This window comes from Carcharhinus amblyrhynchos, chromosome 13 (assembly GCF_965287045.1).
Source record: "Carcharhinus amblyrhynchos chromosome 13, sCarAmb.v2.hapA, whole genome shotgun sequence".
Classification (NCBI taxonomy): Eukaryota; Metazoa; Chordata; class Chondrichthyes; order Carcharhiniformes; family Carcharhinidae; genus Carcharhinus; species Carcharhinus amblyrhynchos.
Genome location: NC_137336.1, coordinates 22070089 through 22097304, shown reverse-complemented (window position 1 = coordinate 22097304; position 27216 = coordinate 22070089). Strand labels below are relative to the sequence as shown.

General features: G+C 43.9%; 1 protein-coding gene across 2 annotated transcripts in view; it reads left to right on the top strand.

Moving 5' to 3' along the window:
• Window positions 1-10453: 10453 nt before the first annotated feature.
• The window catches only part of ccni2 (cyclin I family, member 2), a 33640-nt gene continuing 16877 nt past the window's right edge, over window positions 10454-27216 (top strand). For both annotated transcript variants that reach the window (XM_080201379.1, XM_080201378.1), the window contains exons 1-2: window positions 10454-10783; window positions 20002-20158. In XM_080201379.1, coding sequence (XP_080057505.1) covers window positions 20045-20158 — 114 coding nt within the window. In that variant the 5' untranslated portion in view covers window positions 10454-10783; window positions 20002-20044. The remainder of the gene's footprint in view (window positions 10784-20001; window positions 20159-27216) is intronic.

Below are 27216 nucleotides of genomic sequence, written 5' to 3'. Positions count from 1 at the left end.
TTTCAAAATAAGGGGGAAGCCACTTAGGACCGAAATTAGGAGAATTCTTCTTACAGAGAGAGTTGCATATCTTTGGAATTCTCTAACTCAGAGTGCTGTGGAAGCTCAATCATTGAGTATATTTAAAGCAGAGATTGACAGGTTTCTAAATTCCAACTTTGTAAAAGGATATGGGGATCGCATGGGAAAAATGCACCTAAGTGGATGATCATATTGAACCTTGGAGTATCTATGATGGTCTGAATGGCCTATTCCTGCTCCTATGTGGCAGGCCTGTGGTCCTTTGAATAATTCTGATGATTTAAAGTTGGGGTGAGGTTTTATAAGATGAAGGGTTCACAGCTGGTTATGAGGTTTCCCGCAGTTGAACAACTAGGAGGTTGGTTCGGAGGTGACCTGTGAAAAGTAGTACAGTTTACATATTCTGGCTACCTGATGCCTTGCAGTTAGTTTCCAAGTTTGGGTCACAGACTTTTCTTTCATTCATTTGTGAGACATGGGTGTCACTGGCTGGTCAGCATTCATTACCCATCCCTAGTTTCCCGAGGGCAGTTGAGAATCAACCACATTGCCGTGGCTCTGGAGTCACATGTAGGCCAGAACGGGTAAGGATGGCAGATTTCTTTCTTTAAAGAACATTACTGAACCAGATGGGTTTTTACGACAATCGACAGTGGTTTCTTTGTCATCAGTAGATTCTTAATTCCAGACATTTTATTATTGAATTCAAATTCCACCATCTACTGTGGCGGGATTTGAACCCAGGTCCCCAGAGCATTAGCTGAGTTTCTGGATTAATAGTCTAGCAATAACACCACTAAGCCATCACCTCTCATGACTGAACAGATGCCTCTAATGGCTTTGGTGGAACATATTGACGCACATTTCTGGAAGGATACAAGATCAGGTCAGTCACAGGCCCTGACTTCATTGTGAATTTGGTCTCAGTCACTTTTTGCAGTTTTTCAGTTGCTACCGCCTGGTTATTTGGTGAGCTAGCGACTGTTACGATGTTTAGCTTGGAACCAGCTCCGTACTTCATTCTTTCTTCTGGGGGACCCATTTCGTTTCATTGTTTACCATGCACGATCTGCACTTTGCGGCATGTCTCAAACCCCTGCACATCTTCTCTGCAACACAGCTCGAAACACCTGTTTGGTCCCATGCGTGACTTATCAAGTGAGCAATATTTGCATGACTGAGGTGAAAAATTGAGGCCAACTGTTACTGTGAATATAGCATTTCACAGCTGAAAAGGAGTTTGATTTATACGCTGAGTATAGGTCTAAACAGGATTTTTGGCATTATAAAAACGATATTGTCTTATAAACTGGGTTGAATTTAATCCTGCCATCGACCCAAAATACAGATCCCAAGCCTGGTGATTTGATCTCAGCATAGCTGGCCTAACGAAGCGTAAAACAATCATTTGGAGTCCCACATCATAAGGAGGAGGGAAGTAATCAACCCTTTCTCCAGCAACAAACCTATTAAAGTTTCTGTGCAGGGGATTCCCTGTAAATATTGATACAATCCCAAGGACTTCCTGATAGAATTGTGAGAAGACATTGTCAGCTACACAAAAAAAGCAGTGTTATCATTGCACCAATCGTTTTATAAATACGCAGCACAGAAATGGAATGTGGTTGGCCAACTTACAGCAAAATGCAGAATTCTGATGACAGCGAGATATCTGATAATCTCATGCGCTCTTGACATCCTCTGCGGACCTGCTAAAATACAGGAAACTCCATTTGAAGTACTCAAATATGATGAACAGCTACTTGAGCAAGGTGCAAGACAGCAACTAATGCTGATGGTCCACTGTTTAATGCTCAACAGGCAGGAATGGAGACAGCTGAAGGGGAATTAACACTGTGAGTGAAGTTCATTATAGTGAAACATATTGGAAGTGTGTCAAAATGAATAGAGCTGTGTTCATCATAATGAGCCTGAATTAAACAATTAAATGAACAAAGAAGTATTTACGAGGTTGCAATGGGTTTTCAACCCTTTCAAGATGGACAAAGCTGGCTTATTCCACTGAAATGAAGTGCCAACTCTGAAAGATATGAAGGCAGCAGAGATAATTCAGACAAGGATAGCAAAGATAACTCACAGTTGATTAATGAAGCTATGAAGGAAGGCCGAGGAAACTAATTTTTTTCTCAGGAAAACAAAGTATCATGGGGAGGTAACTCAGATTTTTAAAATAACAAACAGAATCAATGATGCGGATCCATTCCATCCAAACCAGGATAGAATTTGGGGGCGCAATAACAAAGAGAGAAAGCATTGAAATACATTCACGTTGTTTATTAGAGTGAGACATTGGGTGGCATGGTGGCACAACGGTTAGCACTGCTGCTTCACAGTGCCAGGGTCCCAGGTTCGATTCCTGGCTTGGGTCACTATTTGTGTGGAGTTTGCACATTCTCCCCATGTCTGTGAGGGTTTTCTCCGGGTGTTCCAGTTTCCTCCCACATTCTGAAAGATGTGTGGGTTAGGCGCATTGACCCCCAAACAGGGGCTGGGTTGCGGTGACTAGGGGAATTTCACAGTAACTTCATTGCAGTGTCAATGTAAGCCTTATTTGTGACTAATAAATAAACTTTAAAACATTGCAACACAACCTTGGAAGTCTGAGACTGTTACAATCTCATAAATGTGTAGGACAATCTATGTGATTGCAACCTGACTTGTTCTGGTGAGGCAGGTTACAAACCTGAATGCAAAGGAAATGTTTGGGTTGATTAGTGAAATGGATTGTAGCCCTATCAAAATAGTTAATGCTGCATAAATGTGGCAAATGCCACGTAAGTGTCAGGCAAAAGACCATTTCCAACAATAGAGAATCTAACCACATTCCCTTGACGTTCATCAACACTACCAACATCACATCCCCCAGCATTAACATCCTGAAGAGGAAGGATGTGATCATTATTAATCAGGCATTCAAATACAAGAGCAGGTCTGAGCTGGGAATTCTGGGTGGCATGGTGGCACAGTGGGCAACACAGTGGCACATTGGTTCGCACTATTGCCTCACGGCACCAGGCACCCGGATTCAGTTCCAGCCTTGGGTGACTGTCTGTGTGGAGTTTGCACATTCTCCCCATGTCTGCGTGGGTTTCCTCTGGGTGCTCTGGTTTCCCCCCACAATCCAAAGATATGCAGGTTAGGTGGATTGGTCAAGCTTAGTGTCCCAGGATATATAGGTTAGGGGATCTGTAGGGCATATACATGGGGTTACGAGGATAGGGCCTGAGTGGGATGCTCTGACAGGAAGCTGGTGCAGACATGAAGGGCCAAATGGCCTCTTTTTGCCAAGTCGGGATTCTGTGACCCTATTCAATGATCTTCTGAATCCCCAAAGTCTGTCCACCATCTATGAGACAGAAGTCAGGAATGTGTTGTCTGATGAGTGCACCTCCCATAACATTCAAGAACCTTGACACCATTGATATCGTCCAGGAAACCATCTCTAGAGCCGGAGCCTTCGCTCCCCTGGTCCCCACCAACCCAGATTCCACCTTCGGGACTGGGGCCCTCACTCTCCCGGCCCCCACTCACTGGGCCCACTCTCTCGCGGAAATGCAACCATTATAATCAAGGAGCCCATGCACCCAGACATACACTCTTCCATCTTCTTCCATTGAGAAAAAGATACAAAAGTCTGAGGTCATGTACCAACTGACTCAAGATCAGCTTCTTCCCAGCTGCCATCGGATTTTTGAATGGACCAACCTAATATTAAGTTGATCTTTCTCTACACCCTAGCAATGACTGTAACACTACATTTTGCACCTTCCCCTTTCCTTCCCTATGTACAGTATGCTTTGTCTGTATAGTGTGCAAGAAACAATGCTTTTCACTGTGTACCAATACATATGACAATAATAAATCAAATCAATCAAATCAAATCAAGCCATCTGGGACAAAACAGTCCCTGATTGACACCACATTCACCACCTTAAACAACCACTACCTCTATAACCGGCGCACAGTGGCAGAGATTGTACCAGGTATAAGATGGATACCAGGACCTCGCTAAGACTAACGCCTAACCTCTACATCTAAAAGGGCAAGTTCATCCACAGGAACACCACCAAAGGTCTCCTTCAAATCACGCATCATCCTTTCTTGGGTATGAATCACCATTGCCACATGATCACTTGGTTAAAATCCTTGAACGTCTACCTAGCAACACGTTATACCTTCAGCACACAGACTGTGAGCAATTCGAAAAGGTGCCTAGCCACCACCTTCCAGGAACAATTAGGAATGTGCAATAAGTACAGACCTTGTCAACAATGCCCACAATCGCTCGACTGAAGAAGAAATAACAGTAACTCATATTAAATTTCTGTGGCAACCTTCTGTTTTATAAGATGATGACTTGTGGTGTAATGGGTAACTCTGTGTTCAGCATTGCCTCATGTGGCTCAGAAACCTCACTATGGCATAGCAGTCTTGGCTGCATTTTCTGGGCTGAAAGTGTACACGATTCACTTGCCTCTGTTTCCCTGTGCTCCCTTCCTGGCCCGCTGAGCATTTTATTTCAGCTTTCCTCTTCTAATGCTCTTCTAGATTGTTAACCCCCACCCAAAAGACACCACTGTCATCAGTGACTGTCTCCCAGTTATCAGTACCAATATCCATCATCTTCATATCTCGCCTGAAGGTTTCCTTGTAGAAGAGGTATCAACACCCAGTAAGTCATGACCCAGTGGCCAAGTCACCATCCAGTAAATCTTTGGGTATATGGTCATCATCTATCCAATGAATGTGACTGGGCCTGAGCAGATGTTGTTGGCTTTGCAATGAATGTACGTTGAAAGAACTGGCAACTGGCATGCTCCACAACCTCAGAGTTGGTGGCCATGTCTTGTCAAGAAATGCTGAGGATATATCTGAGACGGGAAAATTGGAAACTGTTCATATTAATTCATACCACTTTAACTAATCCAGTAAAATTGTTACAATTCTGTTAAGTTTTGGAACTGTATCTTTTGATATAATAAGATTACTATATTTGGGGCTGAATCTTTAAATTTAGGGTAAATGAAGGCGGTCATGTGATTTGCTCTGCATTCTGCCTGATCGTAAGCCTGGCTACAACAAAAACAGAAAATACTGGAGTAACTCAGCAGGTCTGGCAGCGTTGTGAAGAGACAACAGTTTTGGGTGTGCACCAGGGGCCTGGGTTTGATTCCCGGCTTGGGTTACTGTTTGTGCAGAGTCTGCATGTTCTCCTTGTGTCTGCATGGGTTTCCTCCTGGTGCTCTGGTTTCTTCCCACAGTCCAAAAGATACGCTGGTTAGGTGCATTGCCCATGCTAAATTCTCCCTCAGTGTACCCGAACAGGTGCCGGAATATAGCAACTAGGGGATTTTCACAATAACTTCATTGCAGTGTTAATGTAAGCCTACTTGTGACCAGTAAATAAATAAACTTTAGAGTCTGGATGACCCTTCATCAGAGCTGGGTAGCTCTGACAAAGAGTGATCCAGACTTGAAACACCGGCTCTATTCTGTCTCCACAGATGCTGTCAGACCTGCTGAGTTTCTCCAGCATTTTCTGTTTTTGTTTCAGATTCCAGGATCCACATTTTGCCTTTATTTTAGTAAGCCTGGCTGGTTTGATTGCTGTAGATCAAATGAGGACTCAGATTGTTTTGCAGATAACAAGGTGCAAAATATTTACACTCGGAGACAATAGCAGCAATTTCTGAGTAAACCACGACTAAATTCTAAGTCTCCCAAGGTCCCAAAAAGTTGTTATAGGTATCGGGTTGTAAACAGTTTTGTTATAAACAATCCATTTACTTCTAAGATGAAAGGAAGTTGGGATCAAAAATAGTTAAATACTATTTCTACCTTGATACAAAGCAAGTGTGTTTCACGTTGCCATGGGTAAGGTTGCAGGGGAAGCCATTTTTGAGATCGGGTTACACGCTTCCCTCCCCAGTAATATCACAGATAGAAGGCAGTTTTGCTTTTTGTGATCTGCAGGCATCTCAGAGGCAAAGAACAGGAATTAGATGCAGCAAGTCTTGCAGCTGCAGCAGAGAAAATGCTGACTCTATTGATCATGCAGAATGAGGGTGGGAGTTTGCACCCAACTTGTAAAGACTGAGTTCATAAGAATTTAAAAGAAGCTGGCAGATTCGCCTAGCTTATTTTTATATTAGTCAGAAGTAGGCTTACATTCACAATGAAGTTACTGTGAAAATCCCCTAGTCGCCACACTCCGGCAGCTGTTTGGTCCAATGCACCTATGATGTGGATATGCCGGCGTTGGACTGGGGTAAACACAGTAAAAAGTCTGACAACACCAGGTTTAAGTCCAACCGATTTATTTGATAGTAAACTCACTAGCTTTTGAGGTTTCCCTCTTCTTCAGGTGAATGGAGAGTTCTGGCCTCAGACAGAGCATTTAAAGCACAGACAGTTTACAGATTACTGATTAGAATGCGAATCTGTGGGGGTGGCCATCCCCACACCCCCACTTCTTGCCTTCAGACAACCACGCAACCTCAAACAGACCATTGTTCGCAGCAAACTACCCAGCCTTCAGGAGAACAGTGACCACAATACCACACAACCTTGCCACAGCAACCTCTGCAAGACATGCCGGATCATCGACATGGATACCATCATCACATGTGAGAATATCATCCACCAGGTACACGGTAAATACTCTTGCAACTGGGCCAACGTTGTCTTCCTGATATGTTGCAAGAAAGGATGTCCCGAAGCACGGTACATTGGGGAGACCATGCAGACGCTACAACAACGGATGAATGAACATCGCTCGACAATCACCAGGCAAGACTGTTCCCTTCCTGTTGGCGAACACTTCAGTGGTCACGGGCATTCAGCCTCTGACCTTCGGGTAAGTGTTCTCCAAGGCGGCCTTCATGACACACGACAGCGCAGAGTCGCTGAGCAGAGACTGATAGCCAAGTTCCGCACACTTGAGGACGGTCTCAACAGGGATCTTGGGTTCATGTCGCACTATCTGTAACCCCCGTGACTTGCCTGGGTTTGCAAAACCTCACTCACTGTACTGTCTGGAGACAATACATATCTCTTTACACTGTGATCACTGCTCCTTCCGCTCACATTGTTGGCCACTTTAGGACTGCAACAGCAGGTTAGGTGTAAAGATCTGCATTCTAATCAGTAATCTGTAAACTGTCTGTGCTTTATATGCTCTGTCTGAGGCCAGAACTCTCCATTCACCTGACAAAGAGGGAAACCTCGAAAGCTAGTGAGTTTACTATCAAATAAATCGGTTGGACTTAAACCTGGTGTTGTCAGACTTTTTCCAATGCACCTAACCAGCACATTTTTGGACTGTGGGAGGAAACCAGAGCACCTGGAAGAAAGCCACGCAGACATGGAGAGAACGTGCAAACTTCACACAGACAGTGACTCATCCAGGAATCAAACCTGGGTCCCTGGCGCTGTAAAGGCAGCAGTGCTAACCACTGTACCCCTGTGCCGCTTGGGTTAGAAAGACATAATTTACTACCCCCCGCCCCCAAAGTGGAAGTCAGTTCTGGGATCAGAAGTTACCCAACTGGGAATAATTTTACACTGGTTCTTGGAGGATGAAGGGACATTATAATGTATGACCATGGTGGGACATTTTTGGTCATGCTGAAAGTTAAACAGAGAATTTATTTTCTTAGTTTAAAGTATAAGTTGCCACCAAACATAAGAACATAAGAACATAAGAACATAAGAAATAGGAGCAGGAGTAGGCCATCTAGCCCTTCGAGCCTGCCCCGCCATTCAATAAGATCATGGCTGATCTGTCGTGGCTCAGTTCCACTTTCCCGCCCTCTCCCCATAACCCTTAATCCCTTCTCTTATCAAAAACCCATCAACCCGCTTCTTAAAAATATTTAGCGAGGCAGCCTCCACCACTTCAACGGGCAGAGAATTCCAGAGATTCACCACCCTTTGAGTGAAGAAGTTCCTCCTCAACTCCGTTCTAAACCGCCTCCCCTTTATCTTGAGGCTGTGCCCCCTAGTCCTACTGTCTTTTTTGAGCGGGAAGAGTCTCTCCACCTCTATCCTATCCATCCCATTCATCATCTTATACGTCTCAATGAGATCTCCCCTCATTCTTCTAAACTCTAACGAGTACAAGCCTAGTTTATTCAGCCTCTCCTCATAGCTCAATCCCCTCAACTCCGGTATCAGCCTAGTAAACCTCCTCTGCACTCCCTCCAGGGCCAAAATATCCTTGCGCAGGTGCGGCGACCAAAACTGCACACAGTACTCCAGCTGCGGCCTCACCAATGCCCTATACAGCTGCAGCAAGACCTCCCTACTTTTATATTCAATCCCCCTCGCTATGAAGGCCAGCATCCCATTCGCCTTCCTGACCACCTGCTGCACCTGCAAGCTGGGTTTTTGCGATTCATGCACAAGGACCCCGAGGTCCCTCTGCACCGTCGCCTGCTGCAGTTTTTCGCCACGTAAGTAATAGTCATTCCTACCATTCTTCCTACCAAAGTGGACCACCTCACACTTGCCAACATTAAATTCCATTTGCCATTTCCTGGCCCATTCGCCCAGCCTATCTAGATCCTTCTGCAGACTCTCCACACCCTCCGCACAATTTGCCGTTCCCCCAATCTTGGTGTCATCAGCAAATTTCGACACCCTGCACTCGGTTCCCTCCTCCAGATCATCTATATAAATGGTAAAAAGCTGAGGCCCCAGCACCGACCCCTGGGGCACCCCACTAGTCACCATCCGCCAATCCGAATAGCACCCATTGACCCCCACTCTCTGCCTCCTATTTGACAACCAATCCTCTATCCACGCTAACACCCTACCCCCAACTCCATGTCCCCTGACCTTCTGCAATAACCTCTTGTGAGGTACCTTGTCAAACGCCTTCTGAAAATCCAGAAAGACCACATCCACCGGCTCTCCTCTATCCACTGCCCTAGACACATCCTCATAGAACTCCAGTAAATTTGTCAGACACGACTTCCCTTTAATGAAACCGTGTTGCGTCCGCCCTATCAAGCAATTCCCTTCAAGATGCCTCGCAATTTCCTGCTTAATGATGGATAATGAAACATAAAATAGTCTTCATTTTTTGTAGTCATTTGTCACAGTAAAAGTTTTCAAATGTGGAAATCTTGATTTGTTATCCTTTCAGCTGTTAACTGGAAGTTTGAATTTCTCTTTAAAAGTGGTCAATCTCTACAGAGACCATGACAAAATGACCATAGGTATATTTATTCGATTATAGCTGTGAATAAATAGGGTTGTATTGTTTACAGTTACAGACAATCTGCAAATCGATTTATTGATGTCTTCCATCTGGCATGATGGAAAAAGATTTCACTGACCCAAATTCAGTGAGGCTCACAAAAACAATTTTGAGGTCTGTAAGTTAAGGGAGCAATGTATTCATGTGGCAATCACACGCCAATTAGAACCATAGAAAATTTATAGCACAGGAGGAGGCCATTTGGCCCATCTTGTCCATGTCAGCCCAAGGGCACCCACATGCCCTTTTTAATCCCTTTTTATACCCTTTTTAGTCCTGCACCCGGCCCATAGTTGTGTAGCTTACAGCCCTTAAAGTGTAGATCCAATTACTTTATAGAAGAGTTTAGGGTCTCTGTCTCCACCACCAATTCAGGCAGCAAATTTCAAACACCCACCACCTTCTGTTCTTCCTCATGTTCACTCTAAACCTACTGCCACTTATCTTGAATCTATTGAATTTAATAATATTATTGTCTTGAATTGTAATTTATTATTCAACACTCTTACAATTCATTATTTTCTGATGGCTGGGATTTATCCAGCCAAAAGAACTGAAATGAAATTGGGTGGCACAGTGGCACAATGATTAGGACTACTGCCTCATAGCGCCAGGGACCCGGGTTCGATTCTCAGCTCACTGTCTGTGTGGAGTTTGAACGTTCTCCCCATGTCTGCATGGGTTTCCTGCAGGTACTCCGGTTTCCTCCCACAGTTCAAAGATGTGCTGGCTAGATTGGTCATGTTAAATTGTCTCAGAGTTGGGGGACTAGCTAGGGTAAATGCATGGGGTTATGGGGATAGGGCCTGGGTGGGATTGTGGTTAGTGAAGACTCCATGGGCTGAATGACCTCCTTTCTATGGAAAGTGGGCACAGTTGACTCAAGAAGAAATCAGCTCTTGGGCTAAAGGGATATGAAGTGGGTGGGGGGGGATAGGATCAGGATATTGAATTTGATGATCAGCTATGATCCAAATGAATAGTGGAGCAGGCTCCAAGGGCCGAACGGTCTACTTCTGTTTCTAGTTCCTACATCTCACAAAATGGACCGGAGTTCGGAGTTCTTGCCGTGACTGTCAGCACGTAATTGCTTACGCCAGGAAACGAGGAGGAGCTGAAGGTTTTAAACAGAGTCCAGATCCAGTTTATGTCACAACAGAGGGCGGCTGCTGGGTACAATCAGCCCTTTCTCCCAGCGATTCTACACTACCCTGTGGCTCTGTTCTGTCTGAGTACGAGTGTGTGTGTATGTATGGAATCCTCGCTTCTTGGGCTGTGACTCCTGAACACACCCGGACGATGGTCGCCTCTTTATCCGCTTTCTGTAAGCCCAAGTTTTCAGACGCCGGGAGGGGGTTCGGTTTGTTCCTTTTGTTTTCTCGGAAGAGCTGAAAACGGAAGGGCGAAGATGCCGAACTGAAATGGGGTTCGAGAGAGAAGAGAAACAGAAGGCACATTCCGCTTTGTTCTGGGGAAGAGGTAAGAGTGACTGAAGCTTTCTTTCTTGTGTCTGTCCAAGGACTTCACACAAAGGAGAGAGATAAAAGTCACCAAAGACACAAAGGACCTGGGCGCCTTTTTCTGGGGCTATTTCTATGTACAGATCACAAATCAAGCGCTTGATACCGATGTCTTTAATACAGTTTGCAAGAATATATTTTATATAGCACTTCTACTTTATTACTGCCTATATTTAAACTGCTAAAATAGAATTATTTTAAAGTACAGTGCCAAATACATGGGACTTTGTGGATCTAATAGTTCATCAGGTTTTGCTGTAAGTCAGGGTGTCAAGTTTAGTTGGGATCTTTTGTTCAGATGTTGGGCGGAGGGAGGGGGCTGGAAAAACTTGGAGCCTCTGCTCAAAACCTTCATGCTTGAACGCCCAAGTGTTCTCTTGTCTGCTTTCTCCAGCTTTAAAGTTAATTTTGTTGTTCTAATTGTTCCTGCTTCCTGTTTCAAGGCAGTGGACCCTTCAGTTTACATCCTTTAGTTTGTCTCCGAATACCAATTTATAACAAAGCAGTTGTGGTCGAACAGTACCACAAATAAAACTCTCCCCACCCCCCTCCCGTTATATGGATCTGCTCAATTATTTTCCTGGTCCCATTTCATGGCGACAGCACAGTGGTTAGCACTGCTGTCTCACAGCACCAGGGACTTGGGTTTGATTCCTGGCTTGGGTCACTGTCTGTGCGGAGTCAGCACATTCTCGCTGTGTCTGCGTGGGTTTCCTCTGGGTGTTCCTCCCACAGTCCAGAAGACTTGCTGGTGAGGTGCATTGACCTGAACAGCTGCTGGAGTGTGGGGGACTCGGGAATTTTCACAGTAACTTCATTTCAGTGTTAATGAAAGCCTACTTGTGACTAATGAAACAAACTTTATCAAGGCCAGATCCACACTGTACACAACAAAACCTCTCTCTCACTCACACAGTTTGCTTGGTCCAGGCCCAGTTAAATGAGGAAGGGGTTGCGTTATTGCATGGGCCGCAGCTTAACACTGTTCATATTCAAAATGAAAGCAAAATACTGCGGATGCTGGAAATCTGAAATAAAAACAGAAAGTGCTGGAAATACGCAGCAGGTCCGGCAGCAGCTGTGAAGAGAGAAAAAACACAGTTAACAGGCGGAATGTTCCGGCAGCGGAGGTGGCCCACTGTCAGTTAGCAGTGGGATCTTCTGGTCCCATCAATGTCTACAGGATTTTGCGTGCCCCGCACTCTTCATCGCTGGAGAATGTGCTGTGAGGGGTTATCATTGGCGGGACTGGAAGACCCTGCCGGTGGAAGGAGGCCAGAAAATTGTGGCCAACGTTTTGATTCGAACGTGATTGTTCTTCAGGGATGCAGGAAGGTAGCAGCGAGATGCGTTTTATGCAATTGAATGTGGGGAAGGGTAGGGAGAACCAAGTGGAAGGTCTGGGAGAGGGTACAGGGCAGGAGAGCTTAAATGACAAAGATGTCCTACAACAACAGGCTAAGGGAACTTTAATGGTTGTGGTAAACATAAGATTGTAACGAGTAGACTAGGTCATTCAACCCTTCGAGTCTGTTACGCCTTTCATTAAGATTATGGCCGATCTAACTGTGGCCTCAACCCCACTTTCCTGAGTGAATGGCAGAATAATGAACAGCTCTGTCCAAAAGCACAGCTAAGTTGATTGCACTTCCTCACACCCTGCTTCTGGTAAGAACTCTCTGTTTCATTCTCCCATTTATTCTGTCACATCCGCTCTGATGTGGCCTTCTACACCCAGAGCTTCCCCTTAATCGGGCCTTCGCTGTGTCCAACCCTTTTCCTGCACAGCTGCTCCTGCCTCTTCCCTCCCAGAATCATGTTAGGATCCCCATTGTCCTCACTTTCCATCTCACCAGCTTCCACATTCAAAGGATCATTCCCTGTCATTTCCACCACCTCCAGCGTGTTGCTGCATCAAACACGTCTCCCCTTCTCCCGGCAGCCTTTTGAAGGGATCATTCCTCCTGTGACTCCTCAATCACCTCACCTCCTTCCCTGCCCCTTTACCTCCTCTCCTCACCATTCAAGGGTCCAGATGCACCTTCCAGGTGAAACAGTGATTTACTTGGATGTCCTTCACTTGAATTTGCTGTATTTGTTGCTCGCAATGCGTTTAACGACTGCTTTGTGGAACACCTTCACTCAGTCTGCATGCACAACTCCGAGTTTCTGGCTGTTTACCATTTTAACTCACTATCTAGCTGTCACACTCACATTTCTGTCCTCAGCCTCCTGTAATGTTCCAGTGAAGCTCAACACAAGCCTGAGGAACAGCACCTTCTTCATTGAGTTCAACCGTCTCCCAACATGAGCTCTGGCCTCCATCTTGATTCTGTTATTTTGCCATGTGCCAGTCTGCAGCAGGTTTTCCTAGTTTCTACCATCAGAGCAGTTCACTTTCCTGCCATTTGCACTGTGATTCTTTGTTACAACTATTACCACTCCCTATGCTTTTGTTCCATGATATCTGAGTGATTCAGTATCTCCACCCAATCTCAGACTTTCCTTTTCTTCTTCCTCCTATCCAAACTCTTCCTTTAGAATACATTTTCAGTCAGTGCTGTGTAAGCACAATTCTAGTGTTTTATTTCATGATTTCACTGTGAGTAATGGAGTGGGCAGCAGCCTGATGCAGAGCTTGTTATCAAACTGTTATTAAAGACAGTAATTAAAAAGGCCTCACCTTCTCCAAGGCCTGAATTTACCGCTCTGAGCTTGACCCGAACCAATGTAAAATAGCGCCAACTCTCACTGGGCGTCTGTGTCCTGATGTTGTCACGCATGCGTGCAGTGTTGAGGTTGCTGGACATGAATGAGCTGGATCCATGATGTGGAGATGCTGGACTGGGGTGGGAAGATTAAGAAGTCTCACAACTTCAGGTTTATTTGGAATCACGAGCTTTCGGAGGGCTGGCTCACCCGATGAAGGAGTATCCACTCCGAAAGCTCGTGATTCCAAATAAACCTGTTGGAGCTGAATCCATGTCTGGCAATAGGTAAAGAGCAAGTTAAGGCCATTGATGAGCCTACTGACTACAGTTTTGCATTGCCCATGGGAAAAGCGGGTGGACAGCAAACACAATTTCATCAACTTCTCATCCAAGAGTGCGACGAAAGGCACATTCAGTCACTTGCGAGTTTGTGGCTGTCTCAGTTCAGAGTTGTGCCAGATTTCTCCTCAATTTTTCTCGCTTTTCAAGACTACCTAGTTTTATATGAGGATCTCATCCTTCCCAGAAGCTTTGCTTGAGAATTACAGCACAGTGCACACTTATTTGGAAGGTGCAGTTCCTTATGCCTGTGATCTAATGGGGATGGTGTACTCAGCTGGTGGGACCTCCACTGAAGAGGAAGATAGAGGCAAAAGGCAGAGGAGGCTAAGTGAGTGTGGGAAGTGTCCCGGAGGGAGATCTTTGAGACAAAGAGGCAGAGGCTCAGTTGTTGCAGGTCCAGGAGCGAGGCTAAAGCAGGAGGGCCTGCCAGAGATACCACTACCAGCAGCTAGAGTATACAGGCAGTGCTCCAACTACTGACAAATGTTCGCGGTCTTGTGCAATGGGAGGCTCTGCCCCACTGGGGACACTTTAACAGCAATATGCCAGGTTCAGGTTCCACCAGCTGCCGTGGTGTGATTTGAACCTACAACCTCAAAACCTTGGCCTTGGTTTATTAGTCCAGTGACATTAACACAATGCCACTGCCTCCCCCTTTTGAAGGAGTCATATTCAACTCAAACTGTTGACTCTCTTCCAGGTCTGCTTCCAGACCTGCTGAGTATTTCCTGTTTATATTTATTTCCTTCCATTACTGTTACTTGCAACTAAAACATAAGGTCGCTGTGACAGTAACAGAGCTGGTTGTACCATTATTTCGAAAATGGAATAAAAAACCTGCAGTGTTGTTCTGTACAAGGTTTCAATAAATACACAGTGGAGCAGACACTAGAACTCTGGGAAATCCCCAGAGGCAGGGGTAAACCAAGCATTCAAAGCTTAGGGGAATTCATAATCATTTGCAGTAAACATAACTGGAAGGAAATGGCCAAAGGGTTCTGGTGAATTGGATGTCCCTCCTTTTAAACCACCTGTTTCAGATGGTGCTTGGTGATAAGTAGCAGAATCGGGTGATGGGATCTTACTGCCATAAGATTACCCCCAAAAAAAACATTGAAGCAAAATTCTCCTCCTTCACAATCACCGAATCACAGAATTGTTACATCGCAGAAGGAGGCCATTTGGCTCGTTGTTTCTGTACCGTTCTCTCACCTTCACCCCATAACCCTGTGCATTCTTCCTTTCAGATAGCAGTCTTAATCCCATAAGGAATGCTTTGTTGGATGCCCCCACTGTCAGGCAATGCATTCTAGGCTTTAACCATTCAGCGTGCAGGAGCTTTATCTCACATTGATTTTGCTTCATCTACCAATTATTTTAAATCTGTGTCCTCTTATTCTTGATCCCTTCACAAATGGGAACAGTTTCTCCCTTCTATTCTGTCCAGATCCTTCATTCTTTTGAATACCTCCACCAGATCTCCTCTTAGCCCTTTTGCCTTTTTTTTTCCTCCAAGGAAATCAGTCCTAATTTCTCCAATCTGCCTTCGTAACTGAAGTTCCTCATCCCTGGAACCATTCTTGTGAATCTTGTCTGCACCCCACCCAATGCCTTCACACCTTCACGAGGTTGTAATAGTTGTCAGTTCTACCGACTGTAAGTAGGGACTAGTGGACCAGAACTAAGCTTCTGTGCAGTTCCCACCATTAACTGCCCCAATCCAGGCTGTAAGAATATTGTCACTGTGTTAATATGGGTCACACAGCAGTTTCTCTGAGGCTATTGCAGAGTTTTTGACTTGAGCCACTACATCCCAAGAACAAACTAAGTGGACAGTCCCTTTCAAACAATGGATAAGTACATGAGGGTCAAAGGACTTCCTTCTGTGTTCTATGGGAAGGAGGCAATATCCTCAAGACGGAGGGAAGATGTTCACCTCCCCTGCGTAAGACTCAATTTAAACATGTTACAGATTTTCTGGGCTGATTTTTCTCAACTCTTTATTAAAATTAATTCATGGAACGTGGACATTTCTGGCTGGGTCAATATTTAATGTGGGTTGGGAGTCACATGAATGCCAGACCAGGGAAGGACAGCAGGTTTCCTTCCCCAAAGGACATTAGTGTACCAGATGGCTTTTTATGACAATCAACAGTGATTTCATGGTCATTATTAGACTTCTAATTCCAGATTTTTACTGCATTCAAATTTCACCATCTGCCGTGGTGGGATTCTAACCTGTGTCCCTAAAGCATTACCCTGGGCCTCTGGATTACTAGGCCAGTGACAATACCACTATGGCCCTGCCTCCCCAGTGAACTGGCAGATGGGAGAAAGTGAGGGAGGGAGGAGGGGTGGGTGTGGTAGGCATTGAGGGGAGCCCAAAACCTTCCAGCTGTCATGCCATATTGCTAGCAGTGAGAAAATTGGAGCTTCATTTGGCGGCCAATTGCGCCAAATTTGTGAGCAATCTTCAGTGAATGCTCTCAGATTGACTAACTGCTACATTGCCAGTAGCTATATCACAGTAGCAAGTTGGCACAATGGCTAGCACAGCTGCCTCACAGCACCAGGGGTCTGGGTACGATTCCTGGCTTGGGTCACTGTCTGTGTGGAGTTTGCACGTTTCTCTCCGTGCCTTTGTGGGTTTCCTCCAGGTGCTCAGGTTTCCTTCCACAGTCTGAAAGACATGCTGGTTAGGTGCATTGGCCATGCTAAATTCTCCCTCGTTGTGCCACCTGGAGTGTGGTGACTAGGGGATTTCCACAACAATTTAATTGTAGAGTAAATGTAAGCCTACTTGTGACACTAATAAATAAACTTTAAAAATTTAAACTTTATACCTGGTTTAACACGAGGGTGAGGTAAGATGTCACTGTGAATCGGCAAGGATTTATGTGAGCTGCGGATCTTGATAATTGGTCTACGTTCTCTACTACCAGAGCTATTATGATGGTTACTTTTGTCTAAAAGTAGACTGTTGTGTAATTAGAACTGCTGGTTTATGATGATTGAGTAAATCAAATTCCATCCTTGTTACATGGTATTCTGGATTTTTTTTTGGGGTGGGGGTTCCATTGTGTGGTTCTTCTGAAGACAACAAACAATGGCCTTGTTAGTCAACAGTGAGATTTTCTTGTCTTTTAATATGCTGTGAAATGTCTCCAAGTCTGTTTGAATATTTTGAGTATTTGATAAGTTGCAGTCAGGAAGAGACTCAAGACTCAGTGAGCTGCAAAGAATCTGCAAACAAAACTGGAGAATGTATAGATAACTGTCAGGACAGAAAATATGCTTTCCCACTTATGAACGTACGTGCAGTATTTGGATGTTATGATTCTCATAATAACAGAACGTGAGTTGGAAAACACTCAAGTGGTCACATATCCCCGCTTCAGTCTTATGTGAGGTTAAGACTTTGCTTCCTTCACAACTTCCTTTTCACTTCAGCCATGATTCATTGTTATCTGATGTGGATTTACTGATGTGAAATTACTCTGCAAATTTCTTCACCACAACTGATGATGGCCTGTATGATGCAATATTCTTCAGAAGCTGAGAGAGGTAGTGTGGTCATGAATACAGTAGGTGATTGTGTTAAGGGTGTGGGCTGATAAAAGAAATTGTAAAACAGGTTAATGTTACTTATTATTTCATCAGAAATTAAATTGTATTTTTAACAATCAAACTTAACAATGGGTACCTTGGGTACCCTCTGATCAACTCAATTCCCCTGGCTCTGAGTCTTGGGCTGCATCCCACTTCCTCACGTAAGGAGGGAGATTTCAACAAAGTCCCTGGAAAAGATTTATACCAACCCAAACCTGCTGCTACACAAGGACCTTACCAATCCATCCTACTGCTTGCCTCCCATTACGCCAGTCTGTATGGCTAAGACCAGTGGGAGGCAATGGCACATTGGTATTTTCACTGGACTAGTAATCCAGAGACCAGTGCAGTGCTGTGGGGACCCGGTTTCGAATCTCACCACAGCAGATGCAGATGCTTCAAGCCATTGCCAATTGTTGTGAAAACCCATCTGGTTTCTCTCATGTCCTTCAGAGAAGGAAATCTTCCATCCTTACCTGGTCTGGTCTACATGTGACTCCCAATCTACAGCAACGTAGTTGACTCCTGTATGCCCTTGGAAATGGCCCAGCTAATCATAGCAAATTACTCAGTTCGAGGGCAAAGGCAATTAGGGAAGGCAATAAATGCTGGCCCAGCCCATGAGCGAATAAAACTGTGCCAAGGAATAACAGCAGAGACTCTATGGCAGGAGGAATGGAACCAACATGTCACCATTAAAGACTACTTCCTGATCACACAGCCTGCTTGCCCAAATGGTTAAAGCCTTTCTGCAGCAAGTGATGTTTTGCAGGGAACCCAGATTGTGGTGCACCCCAATCAATGAGTCACATCTTTGAAGACTGGCCCTCTTGACAAAATTCAGCAGTGGGCTCAGAGAGACCCATTTAACCATTGTGGAAGTTATTGCCTGGCTTGGTGATTACTGCACATGCTAAAAAAATCAAACTACCCCTTGAAAGCTTGTTGGATCTGCTGAATCCTGTTTCATGCAGAAGGCCCTTTAAGGCCTCGTACAAGACTGTTGCATGGAACATCAATAAACAGGACGTTTATTTGATATGGAATGACTTACTTAGAACTGATTTCTATTAATGCATTTCTATAGTCCAACAAGTTAATTTATTTAGCCTGTTGATTAAATTCACCTACCCATTAGGCAGAATGAATGCTATGACATCCAGCTAGACTGCGTGCAAGTCTCAAATAGTTAGAGAGGATCCCCATCGTAGAAATTCCTTAAAAGACAATTTGTGTATACTTTTTAAAAACCCATGAGATTGGAATGAGTGTCATGTATTCAAGCTTGCAGGATTCAGGAATGAAGCCAATAATGCATTCCTCGCCATAAGCCAATTGAATTCACCACCTCCAAATTATGTTTGAGATTGACTGAGATAATTTGGCACAGTCTTTCCCAACTCAAAGTCTGGGAACATGAATTGAATCTCGATAATTCAATATGTCAAAAAGGACGTTGCGTGTCAGTGGCTGAGAAGTTATATTTATCACTCTGGAACACTGCCACCTGGATGGTTAATGAATCACTGCACCTCAGGATCCAGAGACCTGGGTTCAATTCCAGCCTTGGGTCATTTTCTGTGTGGAGTGTACATGTTCTCACTGTGTGGGTTTCCTCCGGGTGCTCTGGTTTCCTCCCACTATCCAAAGGTGCACAGGTTAGGTGGATTGGCCATGCTAAATTGCCCCTTAGTGTCCAAAGGTTAGATGTAGCCATGATAAATGTACAGGGTTACAGGGGTGGGGTGGGCCTGAGGCAAGAATCTCTTTCAGAGTCAGTGCATCCTTCTGCACTGTAGGGATTCTACAGATTCTTATCTCTCACACGTGGAACTGGTGCCTTTGCAAGTTCACATATCAACAAGCATATTTTCTGAAGCGTCTTGTTGGTTAAAAATATAGAATTTAAAAATTAAAAAAAGCAAAAATGGTTTTAGATGCCAAAGTAGGATATGTGAATGATAGTCAACACATAGGCTATTGTGGCTATACCCAGATAAATAAATAAATATCCCGATAACAATAAATGAAAATAAATTGATGCTTCAGCTAAATATGTTTTCAAAATCTTCTTACATGCTGCAGAATTGTGAAACATTAATTGTGTCTGAAAGGCAAATGAACAATAATTCTGAATGACAACAGGAACTCCTCTCCTGCTGCAGTCAGACTTCTCTGATATGTGAGATCGCTTAATCATTAGTAATCTGCTAGATCTGTGCCCAGCATGGTGGCACAGTGGTTTACGCTGCTGCCTCACAGCACCATGGACCTGGGTTCAATTCTGGCCTCGGGTCGCTGTCTGTATGGAGTTTGCACATTCTCCCTATGTCTGGATGGGTTTCCTCCGGTTGCTCTGGTTTCCTCCCACACTTTAAAGATGTGTAGGTTAGGTTGATTGGCCATGCTCAATTAATGGTCTCCTTCTGCACTGCAAAGATTCTTTGAAAAAGTGATATCTCTCTGTAGCAGTTGGCCTTCCTGATGTATAAACTTATCTTGCTTCTGTTCCTAGGTAGCTGCGCCTGCCTGGCAAACTGGCCTTCCTTGGAGGTGCCATGAAATGTCCTGGGTCCTTAGATGACCAGAGGCTTGCCTTCCTGCTCGCTGATGCACTTTCTAAGGAGGCCAGATTATGGAAAGTACCTCTTTTCAAGACTTGCAGCAACCAGGTAAAATGCAGTGTTTTACCAGCAACAACAACACAGTGCAATTATTTAGTATCTTTAACCTAATAAAAATCCCAAGGCTTGTTACAGGAGTGTGAAATACACTTTGATGCTGAACTACCTGAGGAGTTATTAGGTCAGAGGATCCAAAAGCTTCATCAAAGAGGTCAAAAGACCCCTGGACTTGAAACATTAGCTCTTTTCTCTCCTTACAGATACTGCCAGACCTGTTGCGATTTTCCAGCATTTTCCCTTTCGGTTTCAGATTCCAGCATCTGCAATGATTTGCTTTTATGCATCTTTAACGAGCATCATAAGAGAGGAAAGGGAGACAGCAAGGTGAAGAGAATGGGGTGGTGGGGGAAGGAGTTCTGAGATTAGAACCAAGGCTGCCAGTGGTGGAATGATTAAAATTGGAAATGTTGAAGAGGCCAGAATTGGAGGATCCTAGATATTGCTGAGGGTTGTGTTATTGCATCACCATCACCATCCTGCTCCCTGCAGCTGAGTGAAACTTGATCAGATCAAGCAGTACAATTTCCACACATTCTTTAATTTTCCTATGTTTAAAAGGACAGTGCTTCCTTTGTTGAGAGAGAGCACAGTCCCGTTGACATTACACATTGCCAAAAAAAAAGCTTTAGGATTTTCTTCAGCCTTGTGCCTTGGTGAGATGTCAGTGGGGCTTTTAGAGAAACTGAGCAAGGGGTCCCACTCTGTTCTTTACATCACGTTGCTGTGGGTTACACTGACCTCCCCAGGAAGGTTGGCATTTGATGTTTACTTTTTCTCAATGTCCAGTAAGTTGTGGAAGCTCCCTCACAGGCAGGCTGGTGTATTCACCAATTGCTGGTGCTCATAAATTATCTTTCTTTCGAAAGGTTTGTTCCCTAAAGTCGGCATTCCAGTTTCCTTAGGCAGAGCTGTGACGTAAGCTGGTCCTCCATTGTGCTCTTTCCCAAGGCATTCTTGTCAATTCCATCTGTCCCCACACACTTGGACAGGCTGCTAAACTTGTGATAATAGTGTATTTTTAAATTAATGGTATAGAGTATAGGCCATATTGTGTGGTCAAAATGAAGGTTCTGATAATTAGATGTAAATGGTACAGGCGCGGGGCAGATGTGCGGTTGAATGTCAAATTCAGAAGATGTTATCTGCGTTGCACATCTCTGTGTTAGCTTTGTGTAAACAGCATCTGACTGTCTGCCTCACCATCGACAACAGTAGATGGCATGAGGATGTGTATTTAGGAACTAGAAGCAGGAATAGGCCATTCAGCCCTTCAAGCCTGCTCTGCCTTTCACCTTGATCATGGCTAATCATTGAATTCAAAATCCCGATTTCTCCCATATCCCTTTAACCCCAAGAGCTATATCTAATCTCTCCTTGAAATCAGACAATGTTTTTGACCTCAACTACATTCAGTAGTAGTAAATTTCAGACATTCAGCGTCCTCTGGGTGAAGAAATTTCTCCTCATCTCACTTCTAAAAGGTTTACTCATTATCCTCAAACTATGACCCTTAGTTCTGGACTCCCTCACTGTTGGGAACATTCTTTCTGAATCTACCCTATCTAATCCTATTAGAATTTTAAAAGTTTCTATAATCTCCCTCAGTCTTCTAAACTCCAGTTAATATAATCCTAACTGACTTAGTCTTTCCTCATATGACAGATCTGCCATTTGTGCAATGAGTAGTAACTAATCTCAAAGAACAAAGAAAATTACAGCACAGGAACAGGCCCTTCGACCATCCAAGCCTGCACCTACCATGCTGCCTGACTTAACTAAAATCCCCTACCCTTCTGGGGACCATATTCCTCTATTCAATCCTATTCATGTACTTGTCAAGACGCCCCTTAAAAAGTACTACTGTATCCGCTTCCACTATCTCCTCCGGCAATGAATTCCAAGCACCCACTACACTGTGCAGAAAATCTGCCTCGTACATCTGTTTTAAACCTTGCCCATTGCAGCTTAAACCTGTGCCCCCTAGTAATTGACTCTTCCACCCTGGGGAAAAAGCTTCTGGCTATCCACTCTAATCATGCCTCTCATAATCTTGTAGACTTCTATCAGGTCTCCCCTCAACCTCTTTCGCTCCAGTGAGAACAAACCAAGTTTCTCCAACCTCTCCTCCTAGCTAATGCCCTCCATACCAGGCAACATCCTGGTAAATCTTCTCTGTACCCTCTCCAAAGCCCCCACATCCTTCTAGAAATGTGGCGACCAGAATTGAACACTATATTCCAAGTGTGGCCTGACTAAGCTTCAGTAAAGCTTATAGAATCTCATTGCAGAAGGTAAAGTCTTGCCATTACAGCCACAAGTACCCTTTTAAAGATGCGAAAACTGTACTCCAATTTGTTTGATACTTAAAATGAACTATTTAGGTATAAGTTTAATTTCTTAAAGCATTAATTGTTATTGGAGATTTAAAAAAAAATCAAATTTGAAATTTTACTTTTTTATTTTTTATAATCTCTCTTTTTTATTCTTATTCTGTAACTGCTTTGATGTTAAATTTACCACTCTAATTTGCATTTGCTTCTATGTCTGTATGCCTTTGATTTCTCAATGCTTTCTGTTAGCTAGCCAGCCCTGTTGATTGCCCTGTTCACTTGGGTCCAAGACACCATGTCTCCTTTCTTCTAATGTTATCAGCTCCTACTTTCAGCAACTTATTGGGCAAAATTGTTTTTGAGCTGAAGGTTGCAGGGACAAGTCCAGCTAGTGACACTGTGTTTGCAGCACAACCTGGGCTAATGTGTTCACTTCATTAGAAATGAACTGAAGCAAGAAATCACTTTTTTTTTTGACACCTGCAATTTGGACAGAAAATAGAAAACAGCAATAAAACTGAAAATTTGTGCAACGAGAAAGTGGCCAAGGAATGAACTGGAGGCCCCAGACCATGACAGTCATAATTCTTGAATACTTTTGAGAGTTTTGCTTTTGGAAGTGCCTCTTTAAACAAAGATTTAACTTTCAATTTGTCCAATGTTACCTCCCCATAGGGAAGACTATTTGGTTGAATATTTTTGTACTACCAATGAAACCACATTTTACTTCTAAGGCTTTTCTACCAACTTGTTGCATTATTAAGCGTTGAACAAAAGAGTTGTGTGTTTGGAGATGGACTGGAGCCGTGCCCCACTTCTGTTATCAGGAGATAAAATGATTTTGATCATTTCCAAATGTGCATCCGCTGATGGCAGGCACGTGATTAGATAATAACTAAAATTCATGTTTATTATAATTGAAAATTAAAAGCAACAGTCAAAAGAAAAGTTAGTTCTATAAAGGAAGAAGAAAGAAGAACAGAAACAGGCCCTTCAGCCCTCCAAGCCTGTGCCGATCATGGTGCCTGCCTAAATTAAAACCGTATGCACTTAGTGTCTATATCCTTTCATTCCCATCCTATTCACGTATTTGTCTCTTAAAAGCCACTGTCATACTTGCTCCCAGAACCTCCCCCAGGTAGCGCATTCCAGACATTCATCACTCTCTGTGTAAACGAAAAAACTTGCCTCACACATCTCTAAACTTTTCCCCAGGCACCCTACACCTATGTCCCCTAGTACTTGACTTTTCTACCTTAGGAAAGAGCATTTGACTATCCACTCTGTCTGTTCCACTCATGATCTTGTAAACCTCTATCAGGTCGCCCCTCAACCTCTGTTGTTCCAGTGAGCACAAACCGAGTTTATCCAATTCATAGTTCCAGTTTTGTGGAGGTTTATACTTCCAACTTCTAAAGGATGGTTGCGTGAAGGTTTGTCTTGTGGAGAGCAGGGTTCGTAATAGCTAGCTGACTTGAGATGGGAGGCTTTGTTTCTGGCAGCAGTCTCCAGCAAAGCTGGCTGTTCTATAAGTTGGCAGGCCTCAACCCGTATCAGAATGATTTGCAATCCTGGCTGCAGACTGACACACATTCAGCCAAGTCCTCTCACACATTATTTGTTGTTTATACTTGGCAGCTTTAAATATGCACATGTTCCTTGAGTAAAAAGCCAACTTTAGCTATAGCCTGTAGAGAACAGCAAGTCATTCCTGGAGCCTAGATTTGGTCAGGTCACATTTGGAATATCGTGAGCAATTTTGGGCCCCGTATCTAAGAAAGAAGATTCTGACCTTGAAGAGACTTCAGAGGACGTTCACAAGAATGATCCCAGGAATGAAAAGCTTGATGTATGAGGAGTGTCTGAGGACTCGGGTCTGTACTCATAGACATCATAGAGATTTACAGCATGGAAGCAGGCCCTTCGGCCCAACTTGTCCACGTCTCCCTTTTGTTTTTGAAAACCTCTAAACTAATCCCAATTGCCTGCATTTGGCCCATTTCCCTCTATACCTCTAGTACCCATGTAACTATCTAAATGCTTTTTAAAAGATATAATTATACCCGCCTCTACTGCTATCTCTGGCAGCTTGTTCCAGATACTCGCCACCATCTGTGTGGAAAAAATTGCCCCTCTGGACACTTCTGTATCTTTCCCCTCTCACCTTAAACCTATGCCCTCTAGTTTAAGACTCCCCTCCCTTTGGGAAAAGATATTGACTATCTAGCTGATCTATGCCCCTCACTATTTTGTAGACCGCTATAAGGCCACCCCTCAGCCTCCTACGCTCCAGAGAAAAATGTCCCAGTCTATTCAGCCTCTCCTTATAACTCAATCCATCAATTCCCACTAGCATCCTAGTAAATCTTTTCTGCATCTTTCTAGTTTAATAATATCCTTTCTATAATAGGGTGACCAGAGTTGCACACAATGCTCCAAGTGTGGCCTTACCAATGTCTTGTACAACTTCAACAAGATGTCCCAACTCCTGTATTCAATGTTCTGATCAATGAAACCAGGTGTACCAAATGCCTTCTTCACCACTCTGTCCACCTGTGACTCCACGTTCAAGAAGCTATGAACATGTACCCCGAGATCTGTTTGTTCTGTAACTCTCCCCAACGCCTTTCTATTAACTGAGTTAAGTCCTGCCCTGGTTCAATCTACCAAAATACATTACCTCGCATTTTTCTAAATTAAACTCCATCTGCCATTCGTCAGCCCACTGGCCCAATTGATCAAGATCCCGCTGCAATTGGAGATAACCTTCTTCACTGTCCACCTTGCCACCAATCTTGGTGTCATTTGCAAACTTACTAACCATGTACCCTATACTCTCAACAATTGTTAATATAAATGACAAATAACAGTGGGCCCAGTACTGATCCCTGAGCCACACCGCTGGTCACAGGCCTCCAGTTTGAAAACAATAACTCTCTACAACCACTCTCTGGCTTCTGTCAAGAAGCCAATTTCGTATCCATTTAGATATCTCACCCTGGATCCCGTGAGATTTAACTTTATGCAACAACCTACCATGTGAAATCTTGTCAAAGGCCTTGCTAAAGTCCAAGTAGACAACATCAACTGCACTGCCCTTATCTACCTTCTTGGTACCATTCAAAAAACTTGATTAAATTTATGAGACATGATTTTCCACTCACAAAGCCATGCTGACTGTCCTTAATCTGTCCCTGCATCTCTAAATGCCTGTAGATCCTGTCTCTCAAAATACCTTCCAACAATTTACTCATCACAGATGTGAGGCTTACTGGCCTGTAGTACCCAGGCTTTTCCCTGCAGCCCTTTTTAAACAAAGGCACAACATTTGCCACTCTCCAATCTTTAAGCACATCACCTGTGACTATCGATGATTCAAATATCTCGGCTAGGGGACCCATAATTTCCTCCCTAGCCTCCCACAACATCCCGGGATATACCTTATCAGGTCCTGCAGTTTAATCTACCTTTATGTGCCTTAAGACTTCCAGCACCTCCTTCTCTGTAATATGTACACTCGTCAAGACGTCAATATTTAATTCCCCAAGTTTCCTAACATTCATGCTTTTCTCAACAGTAAATACTGATGAGAAATATTCATTTAGGATCTCACCCATCTCTTGTGGATCCGCACATAGATTACCTTGTTGATCCTTAAGAGGCCCTACTTGCTCTCTTGTTACTCTTTTGCCCTTTATGTATTTGTACAAGCTCTTTGGATTCTTCTTTGCCTTATCTGCCAAAATAATTTTGCGTCCCCTTTTTGCCCTCCACATTTCTCTCTTTACTCCTGCACCCCCTATGCTCTTCAGGAAATTCGCTCGATCCCAGCTGCCTATGCACGTCATGTGCCTCTTTCTTCTTCTTGACCAGGGCCTCAATATCCTGAGTCATCCAGGGTTCCTGACTTCTGCCAACCTTGCCCTTTACTCTAAGAGGAATATGTTTACCCTGAACCCAGGTTAACACACTTTTGAAAGCATGCCACTTACCAGACATCTCTTTTCCTTCCCACAGACTCCCCCAATTAACTTTTGAAAGTTCCTGCCTGATACAATCAAAATTGGCCTTGCCACAATTTAGAATATTAACTTTTGGGACAAACTTATCATTCCCCATAGCTATCTTAAAACTAATAGAATTATGGTCACTGGTCCCAAAGTGATCCCTCACTAACACTTCTGTCACCTGCCCTTCCTCATTTCCCAAGAGTAGGTCAAGTTTTGCCCCTCTGTCTAGTTGGGCCATCCACATACTGAATGAGAAATTCTTTCTGAATACACTCAACAAATTTCTCTCCATCCAACCCTCTAATACTATGGCTGTCCCAGTCAACATTGGGAAAATTAAAATCTCCGACTATTACCACCCTATTTTTCTTGGAGCTATCTATAATCTCCTTACATATTTGCTCCTCAATTTCCCGCTGACTATTTGCGGGTCTATAATACAACCCTATCAAAGTACAACCCTACTCAATGGAGTTTAGAAGGATAATGGGGGATCTCATTGAAACTTACAGAATACTGAAAGGTCTGGATAGAGTGGATGATGGGGAAGATGTTTCCATTAGTAGGAGAGACTAGGATCCAAGGACACAGCCTCAGAATAAAGGGACGATCCTTTAAACTGAGATGAGGAGGAATTTCTTCAGCCAGAGAACGATGAATCTATGGAATTCATTGCTACAGAAGGCTGTGGCAGGCAGCTCATTTA